The sequence below is a fragment of the Chiroxiphia lanceolata genome, chromosome Z, assembly GCF_009829145.1.
Source record: "Chiroxiphia lanceolata isolate bChiLan1 chromosome Z, bChiLan1.pri, whole genome shotgun sequence".
Classification (NCBI taxonomy): domain Eukaryota; kingdom Metazoa; phylum Chordata; class Aves; order Passeriformes; family Pipridae; genus Chiroxiphia; species Chiroxiphia lanceolata.
In genome coordinates, this window is record NC_045671.1 from 821,762 (window position 1) to 839,245 (window position 17,484).

At 44.0% G+C, this 17,484-nt stretch overlaps 1 protein-coding gene across 2 annotated transcripts; it reads right to left on the bottom strand.

Moving 5' to 3' along the window:
* Positions 1 to 1,828: 1,828 nt before the first annotated feature.
* On the bottom strand, positions 1,829 to 17,266 carry SKA1 (spindle and kinetochore associated complex subunit 1). Of its 2 annotated transcripts, none has more exons than XM_032675698.1 (7): positions 16,856 to 17,266; positions 16,071 to 16,174; positions 15,250 to 15,374; positions 14,226 to 14,317; positions 10,559 to 10,696; positions 6,353 to 6,522; positions 1,829 to 2,289 (listed from the first exon to the last, which is right to left on the bottom strand). In XM_032675698.1, exons 2-7 carry the CDS (start codon positions 16,168 to 16,170, stop codon positions 2,141 to 2,143), a joined length of 774 nt encoding a protein of 257 aa, XP_032531589.1. In that variant the 5' UTR covers positions 16,171 to 16,174; positions 16,856 to 17,266; the 3' UTR covers positions 1,829 to 2,140. The 2 variants fall into 2 exon arrangements, with proteins under 2 accessions (XP_032531589.1, XP_032531590.1); XM_032675699.1 differs by lacking the exon at positions 16,856 to 17,266 and adding an exon at positions 16,685 to 16,805.
* Between the last annotated feature and the right edge of the window lie 218 nt (positions 17,267 to 17,484).

The following is a 17,484-nucleotide window of genomic DNA, read 5'->3' on the forward strand; positions in this document are numbered from 1 at the left end:
CACTCTCCGACCCCCACACCGTGCACACGAGGCAACAGAACTCACTTTGATTTCTGACCAAGGCCAAACTCAACAGACACTTCTTTCATCTCTGCCCAAGGCATTTACCACATCAAATTATTGCCGACATTGTGTTCCCTGTTTCATCTAGACCAGGCGGGTAGGTAACCTTGCTCACTAGATACATATTAATCAGCCACTCCTCCTGTTCTTCACAGCTCCTGCTGTCCAGGGGGTAGAGAGCAACAGGGGTGAAATCATGAACTGAGCTGTGTCCCAAGGAGAGTAGATTAAGGCTGTGGGAAGACAATCCCTTTCTTGTGTTGCCTCCGTTCTATCTCGTCTCCAGAAGCCGAAATAGCAGCAAAGCTGACGGCTGGCAGAGCATGAGCCAGCACTGGGAAGCTGCACGTTGGCTGTATTTGGGAGGAATATTACGTTAAACCATCTGGCAGGGCTGCTCCAAACACCCACAGGCACCCAGTGCCATTGCCCACTGTCTGCTGGTGAACGACACCGGGAGCACTGGCCAGAGAGAAGTAAGTAAACATACAGCAGAAAACAGCCCTATTTTGAGGCAACTCCTGGAGGAGAACGTTTCCCCCCCAAACGCTTTGGGAACACCAAAAAACTCCTTTCAAGAGAGGAGACAGGAGCTCACTGAGCCCCTGGGATGGCTGGGAAGGGCTCTTTCCCAGCTCGCAAGTCAGCACGAACTTTTGGAGGAAGAAAGGTGGGAAGGCACATTAAGTGACCACAATCCAGACTTCCTCAGAAGTAAAACAAAAGAAAACGTACTGTTAGGGTAGGCAATTAAAAATAACGAGCACATTTGCGAGAATATGCCCGAGGGAAAATAGTTTAGAAAATTAAAAACTCCATAGTAGCAGACTGAAAGCTGTTAACCAACACCTAGTTAAGCACAGATTGCAATCCCCGCAACAAAACATAAGAAGGAGTTAAAAAAAAATAAAAAAAAAAAGTCATGCAGCAATCAAGCTTACCCAGACCAAAACAAGTACTAGGAAAGTAAAAATTAAAGAAAGAAAAAACTGTTCAGTGATACCGGAACAGAAAAAAAACTTTAGATGAAACTCTCAGGACTTCACAGTGAATAGACAAAACCAAGGTTATGTTCTATAGTATAAGGTTTTGGTTTTTAATATCCAACAAAAGGAAAAGGCAATCCCAAGGATCCCAGCCTCCACCTAAGTATAAAAAAACCACTGTCAGTGGCAACCACCCACTGGGTGAACACCATCATATAATTTCATCTTTTTTCTGCAAGGAATCAAATGTTTTGAGAACAGCAAGTTTTAATCATTAAGAACAGGTCTCACAGAATCCCAGAATGGCTTGGGTTGGAAGAGACCTTAAAGCCCATCTCATTTCACCCCCTGCCATGGACAGGAACACCTTTCATTAGACTAGGTTGCTCCGAGCCCTGTCCCACATGGCCCTGATCATCTCCCCCAATTATACCATTAATTAAAACATTAGACTCCTGTCTCTCAGTCTTGTTTGCCCATCAAGCTCCTTTTCAGGGCTGCCATAACTGTTCCACATGTGGGACCTCTCCTTACAAAGTGCTCACTTTTCACGTGGACGTGGTTCCTCTGGGCCTGGCCGAGGCTCTTCTTGCTTCTTCCCTACAACTTTCAAAGTTAAACCTACATAAATCACAAAGTAAATGGCACAGGAAGAAAAGTCAACCTGCTGACGCAGAAAACTCCAAAACATACAATTAGAATAATAAGAAGAAATATTAAAAAAAGGAAATCTGGAACTTGGTTAGAGGCATTAAGAAAAAAAAACCACAAATGCTTCCTTTGAGTAGCCCCAGAGTCTTTAATACAATCTCCAACTCATAAACACAAAAAGAAAATTATTAACATGCAGAGCATTTAACTTTCATGTGCTGACATGAAAATGTGATTAAAGCTGCCTGTAACCAGTTGCCTTTCTGGTTTGAATTTGTAACTTACCAAAAGAGAGTAGTTCCCCTCAACTTTTCAAAACAAAACTCAAATAACCTCAAGGCCGTTTGATACTGCCCCTCTTTCCTCACTCCTGCCTTTCAGAAAACAAGAGAGCTGGAAAGGAGTGCACACAGGCAGGCAGGCAGACCATGGGAAGCTCGTTAGCAGATGATGTAGCGGACCAGGTTTGAGCCACGAACTTCTCTCACTCTGTGGCAGTGCCTCAGGATGCTCAGGATGCTGTGGAAGCGCTTGTCCAGCTTCAGCTGGGTGAACGCCTTGATATCAGCCTCCACAATAAAAAATTCACCTGGAAAACAAATAGTGATTTTGCCAGAGAAAGGACAGGATGCACTTTTAACGTTTCACAAGTGAGAACGCCACCTTTTCCTAACAATTCTGACGGAAAAGCTGCCATCAGCAGTAGGAAGGCCTCACGCCATCTCAGGAACTTCGTTCTACTTTATAAATTTGTCATCAGAAAGAGAATTACCAGCCTTCCCATGAAGTTCAGACACCCTGCATCATCCTCAGGCCCCGCTCAGTGAGCTCTGTCTCCCGGCAGGAACACAAGTTCTGGAATTGGCTCTTTGCAAAAAGGAGGACAGGGCCCTGCATACATCAGAGCCATGCAGCCCACCATTCCTTTGACCTCCATCCGATTTGGAAAAGAGTAGTTCTTCATTACTTAAGGAAATGCAAGAAAAAGACTAACCACAGAAACAGCATCCTCCCTGCAGCCTCTAAGAAAATGGCACAGGAGGGTCCTGCATCAGACAGAGCTGGCAGCTCATGCCTTCTTGTAGCTGATTAACTAATTCCATAAGGAAATTCTCATTACAATTCAGGCTGCCCAGGGCAGTGGTGGAGGCACCATCCCTGGAAGTGTTCAAAAAATGCGAGGATGTGGCAACTGAGGACATGTTTTAGTGGTGAACACGGTGCTGGGATGGTGGTTGGAATTTGTTATCTTTTAGAGGCCTGTTCCAGCCTAAATGACTCCACAATTTTAAGCACTCTGTAGCTATATTCCATGGCTGTGATTTCATACTCAGAAAGTCTTTTTCCACTGCTCAGATAGGAGATAATTACAGACCTAGTAAAAAGGCTGTATATTTAATGCTTCCTGTAACATGGCACAAGGCTCTAACCATGTATCTCCACAAAACTGTAAGAAAGAAAAGCAATCTGAAACCAGGGATGTGCTAATTGAGGCATAAGAAGGAAATGTCCAATTATCTTTAAGGAGGGAAGGTAGAAGGAAGCGACTCCAAGTTTAATGAGAAGGAAGACACAGGAGTGGGGGTGTTTCAGCTTGGAAAAATAAGATAGCATTCTCCCTCCTCAATTTATCCTTTAAGGCAGAGGCAGTGACATCTAAGACAACAGAAAAAAGAGATGCTCCATTAAAGATATTAGAAGGTCCTTCCAGTTTAACTGGAGAGAATACAGCTAATCCAAGCTGGAAAGCTGAAGCTGCCAGTAAAGGATTAAGGTCCCAGAGTATTTATAAGCATAATGTTCCCCAAAATATTCTTTAGCCAGAGCAGAAGAATAACAGGTAGTGTTTTCTCACAGACTGGTACACTTTGAGAGTTGGTGACACATGTCTAATAGAAAGCAGAATCTTTCAGAGACAATAACTGTCCAAATCTAGATCTCTCCCAAACAGGAAACTATGCTGTAATCTCTGAGCTTGTAACACCACTGAATTCCCATACAGATAAGAAGTGTGAAGTTTGTTTACCAGGAAAAGAAGAAAACCTGCATAACTGCTTAAAATACGAGTACCATCGGATAGAGACCATTTACAAGTTCTGGTAACAGGGCATTAAACCCAAAGTGTTAGGAGCCCAGGGATAGCCTGCATACTGGTTAGTCTGTTATATCAGGGGAACACCAGAATGTACTGAATTTTGGCAAGATTTCTTCTTATATTTGACCAGAATTCAGGGCAGCAACATTCAGCATAGTAGGATCTTTTTTAGGAAGAAGCCAGAGCTGGATGAAGGGTGGTGGTTTGGTCCATGCACTAAACAACCAGCTAAACTCCCTGAATCACCTTAGTGGCTGGAATTTACCCTGATGAATCAGGCAGCATCTTTTCTCATCTTGAAATCAGAGAACAGGTCAGCTGGCAATCAGCCCAGGATGGGAAACTCTGGGAATTCTAAGTAGAGGGTCACTCACAGTAGAGATTTAAGCAAACAAATCAATGAATGCACAACTCATCCTGAAAAATGCAATGGATAAAGACATTTAATCATTTTGTGCTGGCCAGATAAGAACTGTCTGACAGCCTGCCAGACCTTTTCTCTAGACTTTCTGGATGATTAGTCACAAAAAAAACCCCTAAACAAAACAACCCACCACACAAACACACACGTTCTATCAGATGCTGAATGTCCAACTTTCCAACACAAACAAGAAAATAAGGCTGTCTCTCGGGTGCTTGAAGAAACGAAACACCTCAGTCTTTCAGATTTAAAACCCCCAAATTTCTGGCAGAAATTTCTCTCTGACTACCTGTAGCTTTGTCAAGTTGCTAGAAAGGTTTCTTCACTGCTGTCAACGCTCCTGTGGATCGTGGAGCAGCATCCCAGGCCTAGGAGGGCCTTCCTAGTGTTTAGCCTGTCCCAGTAACCACGGGATCAAACTCCTTACTATAGTTCTAAGGACAGAAACAGTTAAACCAAAAATATGCTGTAAATTAAGGGTGATGAAGCAAGTATTTTAAGAAATCCCAGATTAATATAAGATGTTGTTAGACTGAGGCAGAACATGTCTAGAGAAACCAAACCATTGGAGCCCAAATCAGAAGCCAGTCACATGAAGTTATCCAGCTGCATGTGTTTAGTATGATTTCAATAAAGTCCTTTAAACACTGACCTCTGTATGACACGTGAGACCCCACCTGGAGTCCTGTGTCCTGCCCTGGGACCCCAATGTAAGAAAGATACAGAGCTGCTGGAGCCAGTCCAGAGGAGGCCACGGAGATGCTCTGAGGGCTGGAGGGGTTCACCTGGAGAAGAGAAGGCTTCAGGGAGACCTGAGAGCCCCTTCCAGTGCCTAAAGGGGCTCCAGGAGAGCTGGAGGACAAGCTAACAACTTTGGACAAGGGATGGAGGGACAGGACAAGGGGGAATGGCTTCCCACTGCCAGAGGGCAGGGTTAGATGGGATATTGGGAAGGAATTCCTGGCTGTGAGGGGGGGGAGGCCCTGGCACAGGTTGTCCAGAGAAGCTGTGGCTGCCCCTGGATCCTTGGAAGTGTCCAAGACCAGGCTGGACGTGGTTTGGAGCAACTTGGGATAGTGGAAAGTGTCCCTGCCCATGGCAGGGGGTGGAATGAGACGATCTTGCAGGTCCCTTCCAACCCAAACTAATCCATGATCCTATGCTTATCCTATAGGTCTCAAAATAAAGTGACAGGCAGGTCCATCAGATCACAATCCTTCCCTGCAGAAAAGCTGCATTTAGAATCCAGAAGTGAGTGATGTAATCACCATACTGTAACACTGAGAGTCTTGAACAGTAACAAAACCAAAGCAAGAACAAGTTGCAGTTTGTCATGAAGTGCCTCCTGAGTACACAGTGAGTGCTCAGGGCAGAATGTTCTCACATTCTGTCCAGGCCAAAAACAGGGAGGTGGGTGCCAAGGCGTTGTCAGAGAAAGTTCTTTTTCTGTGTGACAGAAGAGAGTTTGCTCCACTCTTTATGTCTGAACTTGGAAGCATGAGGGCATTCTAAGGACATGGCCAAGTTTGGCATGTGCAGTACACCCCTCCAGGAATAACTACATACTTGTTCTCAGAAGGAAAGGAATGTCAAAAAGGGAATTTTAATATCAGAGATTTACCATGCTACATATTTTTCGAAAAACTAACCTGCAAGCAAAACTTTCTTTTCAATTGAGGGAAAGGTATTTTGGTTGATTTTCACTCCCTCTATGCTTTTAAGAGAAGAATACTTCTTAAGATTGTCAGATGGACCTGTCTCTCCCACAAAGCCACTGCAGGACAATTGATTAGTCAGACATCCCAGCTTCAGAACAAATTTTCAATAGTTTATGTCCATTCTAGCTTAAAAACTGAAAACACAGTTCATATGTTTTGTTTATCAAACTGTGAGTTTCCAGAACTTGTAATGATTTCCAAACTAAATCTTCGTGCACTCAAAGTTTCTGCCACGACACGCCATGGAAATGACATGTTTTCAGTGAAAACACACAAAAAGTGACCAAATCAGTTGTGGGATAACTCTTCAGTCACAAATATTGGAAAAAAAAGTCCAGTATTGTTATACTTGTGCTGCAACATCCAAGTGTTACGAATTAGACACTAAAAAAGGGGGGAAAAAAAAAAAAAGAAATACCTTTAGTATCTTTAGTTTCTTCTTGTATGAACCTGTTGTAGAGATTTCTGACTGCAAAACACATAGATTTCAAAGGCCGATGCATGATCTTGTACTTCTCCACGACAGCCTTGTTAATCTCTTGAACAACTGCATTAATCTGATCATACGCTAAACGACCTTTCAGATACCTACAAATAGAAATAAAAATCAGTAACCAGAAAGCCGCAAAGTTCCTTGTTTATTTTTCCTCTTTCGTCAGCCTTAACTGAACGAGCCATTCCTAGTCAGAGGCAGTTTCCTCCGCTCTGTGTTAATGAATAAATGTAGCAGTTAATTCTGTTCATTTCCTTGATTGTTTAACAGTCTTGAAGGTAAAAAAAGCCACGACAAATTCTAAACGAGAAAAACGAAATACTAGAAATCTAAATGAAGTAAAATACATCCAGTGTTGAAGCTGTAAAAAGTCTTTCAAAATGGAATAAAAGTTGCTTTTATACCGTGCCACTTAAACTACAAACACAGAAAAATCAAGTGACTTCGCAGAAAACATCGCATGAAATGAAATGTGTTTGCCTAAGAGCACAGCTTGGTTCATATCATCACCACAAATAACCTGTGTTTGATCTCACATCCTTTTATTTGGTGGGCTTTTTTTGAAGAACTACCAGTTTTGTGTTGTCTTCTACATTTCATTGTGCAGCCTACTGAGCTGTGCAGGCACCGTTCTGCACCAGTAAGGTCCACTTTTGAACTTTCAGAGCATTTCATAAAACCACTGCTAGAAGAATAAGATCTGTTGATAACAGCCTAGAGGTACAGGAAGCACAGAAGATAAAACCAAAGTGATGTGGAAAAGCTAGAACACTGGGATAATTTGCAAGTGAGGCTATTCAGTATTTATAGATGTAAAGGCATGCCTTTAAGGAAAAGGAACAGTGCTGCAAACTGAAAAGCCATTATATAAAAATGAAATCTGAAGCTGAAATAACAACACGACCCCCCAGAAAACATGGCAGTAAGAGCCAGGCCAACCTGAATTATCCTGTGACCATCATTCAGTTGCTACAGCAAACCAAAGGTCTTTGGAAAACATACAGAGAATTTAAAGAGGAAGTGGCTAATCAAGTACAAGTTCAATATTCCAAACGAGAATGTGGGCAGGATTTTTTTTACCAACTAAAAGTAAGTGTTTGCTGTAGGTTTCAATTAACAGCCAGCCCCTGCTGCCAGGTCCAAACGAGGTGTGTAAAACCTCCCGAATTCAAAGTAACTGCTCTTAGTTCAGACTGAGTTTGAAACTCAGTTGCCACGAAGTTACTCGAAGCCAGCTTTCAGCTTTATGGATACTTCTTCGACTAAACCGAAGTTGGATGTGCAGCCGCTTCATAATTATAAAAACGATCTACTTTGCACAGAAATAAAACCAGCACTACCACCCCTGAGATGCAGCCACAGCATAAACAACACATCCTACAACCACAGGAAGGCTTTGCCTGTATGCATTAACTGCTATTTATTGCTCTGTCTGCCTCCCTTAGGCACGGGGGAACGTGGAGAGCTATGAAGGCTAAGCCCAGAGGTATAAAATACCTGAATCTAAATTCCTGTGCTCCCACTATCAATAGACACTCAGTGAACACACTTAACAAAGCCAAGGGAGCACCTCAACCCACCCTGAGGCTGAAACAGACAAGCAGGATTGGGTTGCCTAAACCCAAGAAACAAGGGCTGTGAGAAGGCCCTCGGGCATCCAAGATGCTTTAGTCTGAAATTAAACTCTGTCAAAACCAAGCGGAATTTTTATTCTGTGCGTAACTAAGGATCATAAAAACCCCAGCTGTTTCATAGCCCTCTCATGTTTCTACCCAACCACGGCTGGAAAACCTGTAAATGCTGACATTTATTTCAGTCCATACATACACTAACATAAAAATACGAAGCTGAGAATTTCAAAATCCGGCCATTTAATTTAGATTTAAAATAACTTTAAAATCTGCATCACTATTCCAAAAACAGCAAAACTCAGAAATCTTCCTTTAAAAAAAAAAAAACAAAAACAAAACAAGTGACCCAATTTCTTTTTTTAATCCACAGAAGCCCTTTTTCGAAGCATTTTTTTCCATAGGTATGAAAACCAAAGCACAGTGATGTGCTCCTCAGAGAAAAGAAGAGCATCAGTGTACCACATATATACCACACTAAAAGAGATAAACCTCTTAATGGCCACCACCTGCTCCCTAAAAAATGCTTAGGCTAAGAGAAACATATTCCCTCAAGTTACCATCTCCTGAAACTCGAGAGTTATAATGAATGTGCAGATTCTAAAATATTTTAAGCGGTAAACATTTTAGAAAGCAGCAAGAATTTTAGACACAGAATAAAGAAAGCTTCTTCCTTTGCCTTGAACTCAGCGTTAACTGAGACGGATACCAAGAAATTTCCTTTCTCTTCCTCAAAAAAATGCCTTTCTGGAACAGATTTGAAGGGTAAGACAATTTGCAAGTCTCTGACCACAGAATAGAATCACATAATTGTTTGGGATGGAAAGAACCTTTAAGATCATCGAGTCCAACTGTGATCCTAGGTCAGAACCAGTGCTGACCTGGAGAACTGGGATCTGAACCCAATCCTTGTTCATCCAAGGGAATATGTTTGGTGCAAGAAAATTTGGGTCACAAATGTTTGCTGCTTAGATTTGATCAAACAGTGTGTGAAATCACAAGTACTCCCTCAATCTTGTACTACAACATTGCCAGGCAACAGTAATACTGGTAGATTAATAGATCTATGTAAATTCATGTAAATCTTCCTCCACAGAACAAACATGCTTTTCCCAGCTGAATAAAATTATTTCTAGAGCTCCACCAGCACAGTCTAAGATATAACCTCTCTATAAGCCTGCAATGAGCAGGAAAAGGATCCATCTGGCCTCTGTCCCCATCCTCTGTGTCCGTGAACAGCAGAGGAAAACCTTCTGTTTTCAAGGATGATCACAGAATCCTGTAGGCTGGAAAAGCCCTCTGACATCATCAAGTCCAACCCTTTCCCCAGCACTGCCAAGGCCACCACTAACCCATGTCCCCCAAGTGCCACAACTGCCTGCCCTGTGATGTGGAAGACCATAGCTTTAAGTGGAAGTTAAAATAATGTCTACTTGGAATGGTCTGTGTCTACTTCTCTTGCCAGAGCAGAGATAAACACCAAAGACTCCCATGCCCCGGCTTTACCCTTCCATAATTTTATCAGGAGAGAACTACCTCAGGGAGTAAATATAAAAAATACTAGAGGTGATCTGCAGAATAAAAAGTACCAGGTGCATGCTCTTTTAAGAGGTAACCAGAAGTCCTTTATCATTAGCTCAACATTCAGGATAAGAAAGAAAACGGACACGACTCACCCGAAAATTTTGAAAGCTGCAGGAAAAACTACTGGAAAGCCTCAAGCAAAATACAGACTCAAAAACATATTTCATATTGAAACGGGTGTTGTGAGGGAACACACCGAATCTAGAGCCTCAATAACAGTTTAGCCTTAGAGAAATTTCTCCTTTTTTGCAGAAATATTTATCCTTGCCCCCAAAAAGCCATTTAGAAAAAGTTATTCCTACAAGACAGACTTCAGACAAGGATATCCATGAATCAGGTCCCGATGTTAGGGAAAAATACCCACAGCTTTCTGTTGAAGAAATTTGGGAATTTCAGTGCAAAGCGTTTTCTCCTTGAAACAAGTTTGATTTCCTTTGCTATTTGAAAACAGATTGATAAATCAAGAACTGAAGTTCCAGAAACCAATAACTGGTTCAAATAAAACCAGCATTTATGATTATTTTTCCTTCTAGCTGTAAACAAACCTTTCATCTTATGAGATCATGGCTCTTTTTTTTTTTTTTCCTGTAAGTCCTCAAAACAAGAAGAGAATTCACCTGTTAGCTAATAAATTTCTGTTCACACAATTACAGTGACTTTTGCAATAAGAAGTTTGGGTTTTAACTGATTAGTTCTGATCTTCCCAATAAAAGGGAAGACTCTATTAATTTCATTTTCAGGCTTGCCAGTGCTGCATTTCAACTATTTGGAGCTATTATCGTGGTGTCTCACCCTGCGGAATATTTAAAGTTTCAAGCCATCTGTGTCAGTCCCAGTTCTGCAAGAGGTCACGTTCCCAAACCTGTGTTTGCCACCCAAACTGACGTGGCAGGGTGTAAGGAAAGCCACGCTTACTTACGCAGGAACAGCCTCAAATTCTTCTGCCATTATTAACGGTATTTCTTTAATGACTCTTTTCTCTTTTGCAGGTTTCTTAGCAGGTTCAGGTTCTGCCACTTTTGTTTGTCCTTCGTGTTTCACAGTTGGCACGGTGACGCTGTGAAATGAATGAATATTAAGTGTATAAACAGCAGACAAGTAGTAAGGAGAATTCCATTACATTATGGAGTCTGCTCACTCAGAGATGTAAATCCTAATCCATCTGTTAAGCTGGATGAACAGAATTAATGATATTCTGCAAAACAGAAATAAATAAAGCAAGCCTACTCCCCATTTCAGACTGCACCCTTCAGGTGACTGCATTACAGCTCTTGGTTTCTCTGCTACAAAGACTGCTGGCAGGTGAGTTGGAAGCAGTCCAAGCACAGCACGGTGCAGCTCAGAATTCAATGTACCATTACATTTCACAGAACACCAGGCCTGGCTTTTTATCAGATGAACCACAGCACAGAGCTGCAGATTTGAAATACTTCAGAGCTCTTTGAAACAAGTTCAAATCTTGGAAAGCCTGACTCATCCATTAGTCTTTTGAAGTAAAGAAATTCAACAACACCCAGCAGACTGTGATTTTTTTCATATTTTCTTTTTTTTTTTTTTTGCAAGATTCCCAAAGTCAAAGAATTTCCTGCTCTGAGTGGTTATTAGAGCATTATTTTTCCTCTAAAGGCTCAGCTCAGAGCCTCAAACCCAGAGTGATTTCCCAGCCACCCACCTAGAGGCTCCTTGGCATGAGGACAGCAAAGAGGGTGCATTTGGGCTGTTGGAACATACAGACATTATTGGGGTGTACAACAAAATTAACTAAAGCAGTACAGAGCTGACCTGGCACAAGAAACTGATCCTCCACTTTGATCTGACCTTCCCATAAGAGATTCTTTTTTGACGTGGGGCCCCACAGCCAGCGAACGGCAGAGCAGTGCCCCGTCTGCTGACCCGGGGCTGGGATTCGAGGTGTCACTTGATGTGACACACCCAGGCTCGGTGTCCCAATCCCAGGAAAGGCAAGTGCCACGGAGAGGACAGGGAGTGCCACCTGCTGGACTCTCAAACGGCCTGGCCAGTGACAGGAGCAGCCTGACACAACCCAGAGCCCTTCTGAAACCCCAGGCACCAACAGCCAAACCTACTCCGATGTGAACATCTGAAAAACATCTGTTTACATCAGAACATCAACAACAAAACGAATCCTGGCATCCTTGGAGGTAGCAGGGAATGTCAACAAAGAGGAGGGAAAGCGAAGCAGGGGGGATTCTGGGTGGTATTGGGGGTAGGTTTGGAATGGAAGGATAAAAACAAGGACAAAGGGAAGAGAGTTCACATCTTGAAACTTCACTCCTCCCACGCTCCAGTCTCCTGGCATCCATCCTACTGCAACAATGGTTCTACACGGTTCCTCATCCCCAGGTGCTTTTGCTTTGTGTTTCCACCCAATCCCTTGACCCTGTACTGCTGCAGTGACGTGGTATAGACACAGTTCACCGTGACCTGGAGGACGAGAAGAAAGAACTGACGCTTGTTTACAAAATCTAGCCTTGGCATAGTGATAAACTGCTCTCAGTAAACACCTGGGATACAAGGGCTTTGAGAGACGTTGAAGTTGCTTTTTATTTCAGTGAGATTCCTCTGGTAAACAAGAAAAGAAAACCCCAAGAACGCAGGAGAGAAACAACAGCTAAAGCCATGAATCGTTCAATTCATCTGCGTGGGTGTTTTCACTCTCCTGGGGATTTCAAGGCCTGCCTCACCAGCCTTCAAGTGCTGGCTCTGCTTTCTGCATTATCTCATGACAGTCACTCAGCAGTCCATTAGTACCCCCATCTCCACACATGTGGGGACATAAGGGAACAGAGATGGAGGAGGTCAGTGGAGGAAGGTTTGGAGAAGAGGACTGAAAACATTATCAGCAGTGATATGGTGGATTCTGATCAATTATGTCCTGTCTTGCACTTCCTTGACCCTCCACCGCACAACACGGTGAACATCAAGAACTGACAAGATGAGGACAAAAGGAGAAAGCATACTTTGCCAAATGGCATTAACATAAAATGTGTTATTTCCCAGGAGAAACCAACAACAAACTGACACTGACGGAACAGCAGCTGTGAGCTGGCAGAGCACAGTCTGTAGAAAATTATCAGAAAAGCTTGGCTGGTTTTACATATGTGGTTCTGTCCAGAACAGGAAGGACCAGCTAAAGTCATAACACAATTAACTTCTTGATCACAAGCAGGACAAGACTGGAAGGGAAACCAACATCCCAAAGAATTTTTTTGATATCAGAGGTGGCACAATCACTAAACAAGCCTCATTTGCATCTAAACAATTTCCAGGAGCTGACACAAACTTAGGGCAAAGGGTTTCCTAAATTAAGAAAGTAGGTTATGACAAGAAAGGCAGAACCCCAGCGGTAATTTCTGAAGGACTTTGATTCTCTCACACACACATAAAAAGTAACATTTAAATTGAAAAGGAACAAGACACCCCTAGACACATTTTGAGAGACTGTTTCCTAAACTGAGGGCTCATGTCTAAAGAACTGCAATCAGAAAAAGCTCCTGCAAAAGTCATCTCTCCACCAGCTAAGACTAATCTAAGTTTCTATAAAAGCAGTACCTACACCAATGAGAATATTGCTACATGCCAACTAAAATTACATCTAACTTTTCTCTTCTGGAACCCTATTTCCACACACTTAACCTTTTGCTTTGCTGAAATACACCTGAAGTGTTTTCAGCCTGAGGCTTGTCTGGTATCAGGAACCAGACCAAGGTATAATGCTGAGATATTGAGGGCACATATTGGAAGCACTGAGTTCAAACAGACTGATAAACTGCCATTATCAGGCAGTTTACAAGGTACAAGGCTAGAAACAAGTCCTGGGATCCCCAGATATTAAGACTCTGGAAGAAACCCCCACCTGGCATACACTAACATCACTCATAAATAAAAAGCAATTCCAAGAGGCCAGAGAAAGAGCTGAGAAACTCAGTCAGAGTTACAATGTCTTAGCAGCCTTCTGAATACCAGCTGCTGTCTCACGTACTTGTGTGCCATTCTCACACTTGAGCTACTTGATTCTGAACAGCTTCTTACCACAGCCCTCTCCAAGGCAGGGGATGTCATGAAATAAATGTCAGGTTGCTGCAGGGAAAGGAGAATAAAAACCCCCCGACGATAATTCAAAGCCCCTCAGAAAGATGATCAAGTTAGAGGATTTTTTTTTAATTGTGTTTGGAAGGCCAGGGGTGAACTTCAGTTCTAATGACCTAGCATTGGGATCACTTACCCACCCTTCAATCCACAGGCACTACAGTTATAAAATCAGCGTGTTTGTGATTTTAAAGCAAGGAGTGTTTACATCCATAGAAGCCCTTGCTTTCTACTGCATCACACCTGCCACTGGAAGCTTCCATTGGAACAACTTGCCATTTTATGGACTTCACCTGATGGATTTTTTAGGGTGGTAGCAAGAGCCTGGACAAGAGCAAAATAAAGAATCGACAGATACAACCTTGGCTCCCAAAATTTCAGAGTCAGTGTAGAGTGAAAGGAGCAGAGCTGCACAATGCTGCACCCAGACACTGCCAGGAGCAGCCTGACACCCCCCATGCTCATGTACCACATACCAGCTCTGAGTTGGCTTAGGCAGGTGGGGAGGAACGTGTTCAAGGAGGTGCTGTGCTTCATTTAGATCTCTCTCACCAGCCTGCTGGAGCTCCTGAAATTGATGTGAGACTTCATCAGAAATCTGAACCTACCGACGTCAAGCAAGTAAAATTAGGGCAATTTAAGTTACTTTTCAGCTTTATTAAGAGGTGTCCTTTGCTCTCTCCCTGTCATCTTGCCTCTTTACCCCATCATTTCCCAAAAGAAAGTAGTAAAGCTCAGAGAAACAGAGTGAGGGGTGTCTGCCCTTGCCTTCAAAGTGCCTGAGAAATTTGAGCAGGCAAATGCAAATCGTTAACAATACACAACTAGCAAGGTCTGGGCTGGGGAATGGTGGTAGTGACGAAGAGATACCACAGCACACTCACCTACATTCCCCAAACAACCCATTCCCCAAAGACTTAACACAGGAAGGCACTGCAGACACACACTAGAATAGATAAATATTCCAATTAAACAGTTTTTTGTAGCTCTTGGAAAGATGTATAACATGTTCTCAAGGTCAGTGGTAAAGACATGCTTCTAATGGTCTCCAACTGAAGGAGGGAAGGTTTAGATTAAATATTAGAAAGAAATTCCTCCCTGGCACAGGTTGCCCAGAGCAGCTGTGGCTGCCCCTGGATCCCTGGAAGTGTCCAAGGCCAGGTTTTGGATGGGGTTTGGAGGAGCCTCGGACAGCAGACCGTGTCCCTGCCCCACGGCAAGGGGGTTGGAAAAAGATAAGCTTTAAGGTCTCTTCCAACCCAAACCATTCTGTGATTCTGTGATTCCGTGTATAAACCTTGAAAAATAAAATTTTTAATGTTCATTATCTGGAGAACTGCTTAATATGTCATCAGTAAGGCTGTTTCAAACCCCAGTTTCTCTTCTAAGAACGTGCATCCAAACACACCACTGAGGATCTGGAAAAAAACCAACTACGCACTTATCAAAGATTTCTTTGAATCTTTTAGTATTTTATAAAAAAACAACAAAAAATATTACTTGTAGCAAATTCTTCAGTTTTTCTTGCTGATTAACTTCAGTTTCCATTTTATCCAGGAGATCATTCAAGAAGATCATGTCTTTTCCTATCTTACGGACATGAAGTTTGAGGCATTTTCCTTCACCTGACAAAGAGAGAATGTTAAGCCACAAAATCTCCAAAAAAAAAAAACAACCCAACACAAAAAAACTCCACAACAAAATCCCATTTCCCTCCCCTCCACAAGCAGTGCTTACCTACTAAATCTACACTCCCCAATCACCATATCCTCCCACCCAGGAGAAGCAGCAAGTCAAACTGTCAGTGCTCCACACAGCCAACAGAGCTCATGGAATCATTTAATTTGGAAAAGCCCTCTAAGATCACGGAGTCCAAACATTCCCCAGCACTGCCAAGGCCACCACTAATCCCTGTCCCAAAGTGCATTATCCACACAGCTTTTAACTCCCTCCTGGGATGGGGACTCTAACACTGCCCCGAGCAGCCTGTGCCAGGGCTGGACAACCCTTTCCATGAAGCAATTTTTCCCAGTATGCAACCTAAGCCCCCCTGGCACAATCTGAGGCCATTTCCCCTTTTCCTGTCCCTTGTTCCCTGAGAGCAGAGCCCGACCCCCCCCCCCCAGCTCCCCCCCTCCTGTCAGGGAGTTGCAGAGCCAGAAGGTCCCCCCTGAGCCTCCTTTGCTCCAGGATGAGCCCCCCCAGCTCCCTCAGCCCCTCCTGCTGCTCCAGCCCCTTCCCAGCTCCATTCGGTTCTACAGCCCCTCAACGTTTTTCTTGAAGTGGGGTGCAAACCGACCCCCACTGTTAATCTCATTTACCTAATTTTTTTAATTGAAAGGACTTTTTAATATTTGAAATCTTCGTGTTGATGTGCAAGCAGAGATCTTCCATCATTGTGGATGCCATATCCTCTGCCATCACGCTGAAGGGGAACAAAAACAAAGGCAGTAATTTAAGACTACGCACAAAAGCAGAGTTTTCAGAAGGACTCCGATCTGCCAAAGAAGGAAAGGGAACTTAAATGAAGCAGTAAATGCTGTAATTCTCTTTTATCTTACTGAATTTTGAAGGCAGGAGGGGAAGCACAAAGTGAGTGACATTAGACAATAAATTTCCCTGAACTCTGGAGATCAGTGCAGTGTGCGATATCAGTGCTGCAACTCCTCATAAAACCGGGAATTATATCGAAGTGCCCACTAATGAAGGAGTTGGAAATTTACTGAAATAAACAAGAAATACCGGCTTTATCCAAATGACTTCTGTAAGTCTCTCTCTGGGAGATTACATCAGTGATTAATATTTAAAGGTGTGTTTAAAAAAAAAATAAAATGTGTTAGCAGAGTATGGAGGCACAAAAAAGAGCATAGTAATAGAATTGTTAGCCCTATTACAGGCAATAATCGACAAAAAAAGGTTATAAAACGTGACAAACCCCTCGCATTTAACGCCGCGGCCCTGCACTGAGCGCTCACACAGCTCCCTCCGGCGGCTCGCACAGGGAAACGAAGCTTTTACTTCTCTTTTCGCTTACAACCCTATCGAACCACCGCGCTTTACTAAATCAGCTATTAGACACACCCGCCGCTTTTACCACACTCCGTACCTGAGGGAAGCCGATATACTGGGAAGGATCAAGGACACCCTGAGGGGGGACCGAGATCACCCCCACAGGCGGCAGCGGCGGCAGCGCCCGTTTCTCCTCACGACGCGCGGGACCCAGCGCGAGTCTTCTCCCGGTGCCACCCCCGCTCCGGGCGCCGCGGGGGCCGGAGAGGGAGCAGGGGAGCGGCGGGACGCGGGGAGAGCGGCGGGACGCGGGGAGAACGGTGGGACGCGGGGAAAACGGCGGGACGAGGGGAGAGCGGCGGGACGAGGGGAGAACGGTGGGACGCGGGGAGAGCGGCGGGACGAGGGGAGAACGGTGGGACGCGGGGAGAGCGGCGGGACGAGGGGAGAGCGGCGGGACGCGGGGAGCGGATCCCGCGGGCGGTCCCGTTCGAATCCGCCCGCGCTCGGGCGGGCGTGGGGCGGGGCGGGAAGGGCGCGTGCGCGGCAGGAGGAGGGCGGAGCGTCCTCCCCGAGGAGGGAGGAGCGCGAAGGGAAGGGCGGGAGGCGGGAGCTCTCGAGGGGATCGGGAGCGCTTGTTAGGAGCTCTTTAAAGACACGCAGTGTAGTTTGGAAAGGACATAACTGTTTATTCTTGCCCGGGGTGCAAGGCGGAGGTTTCCACAA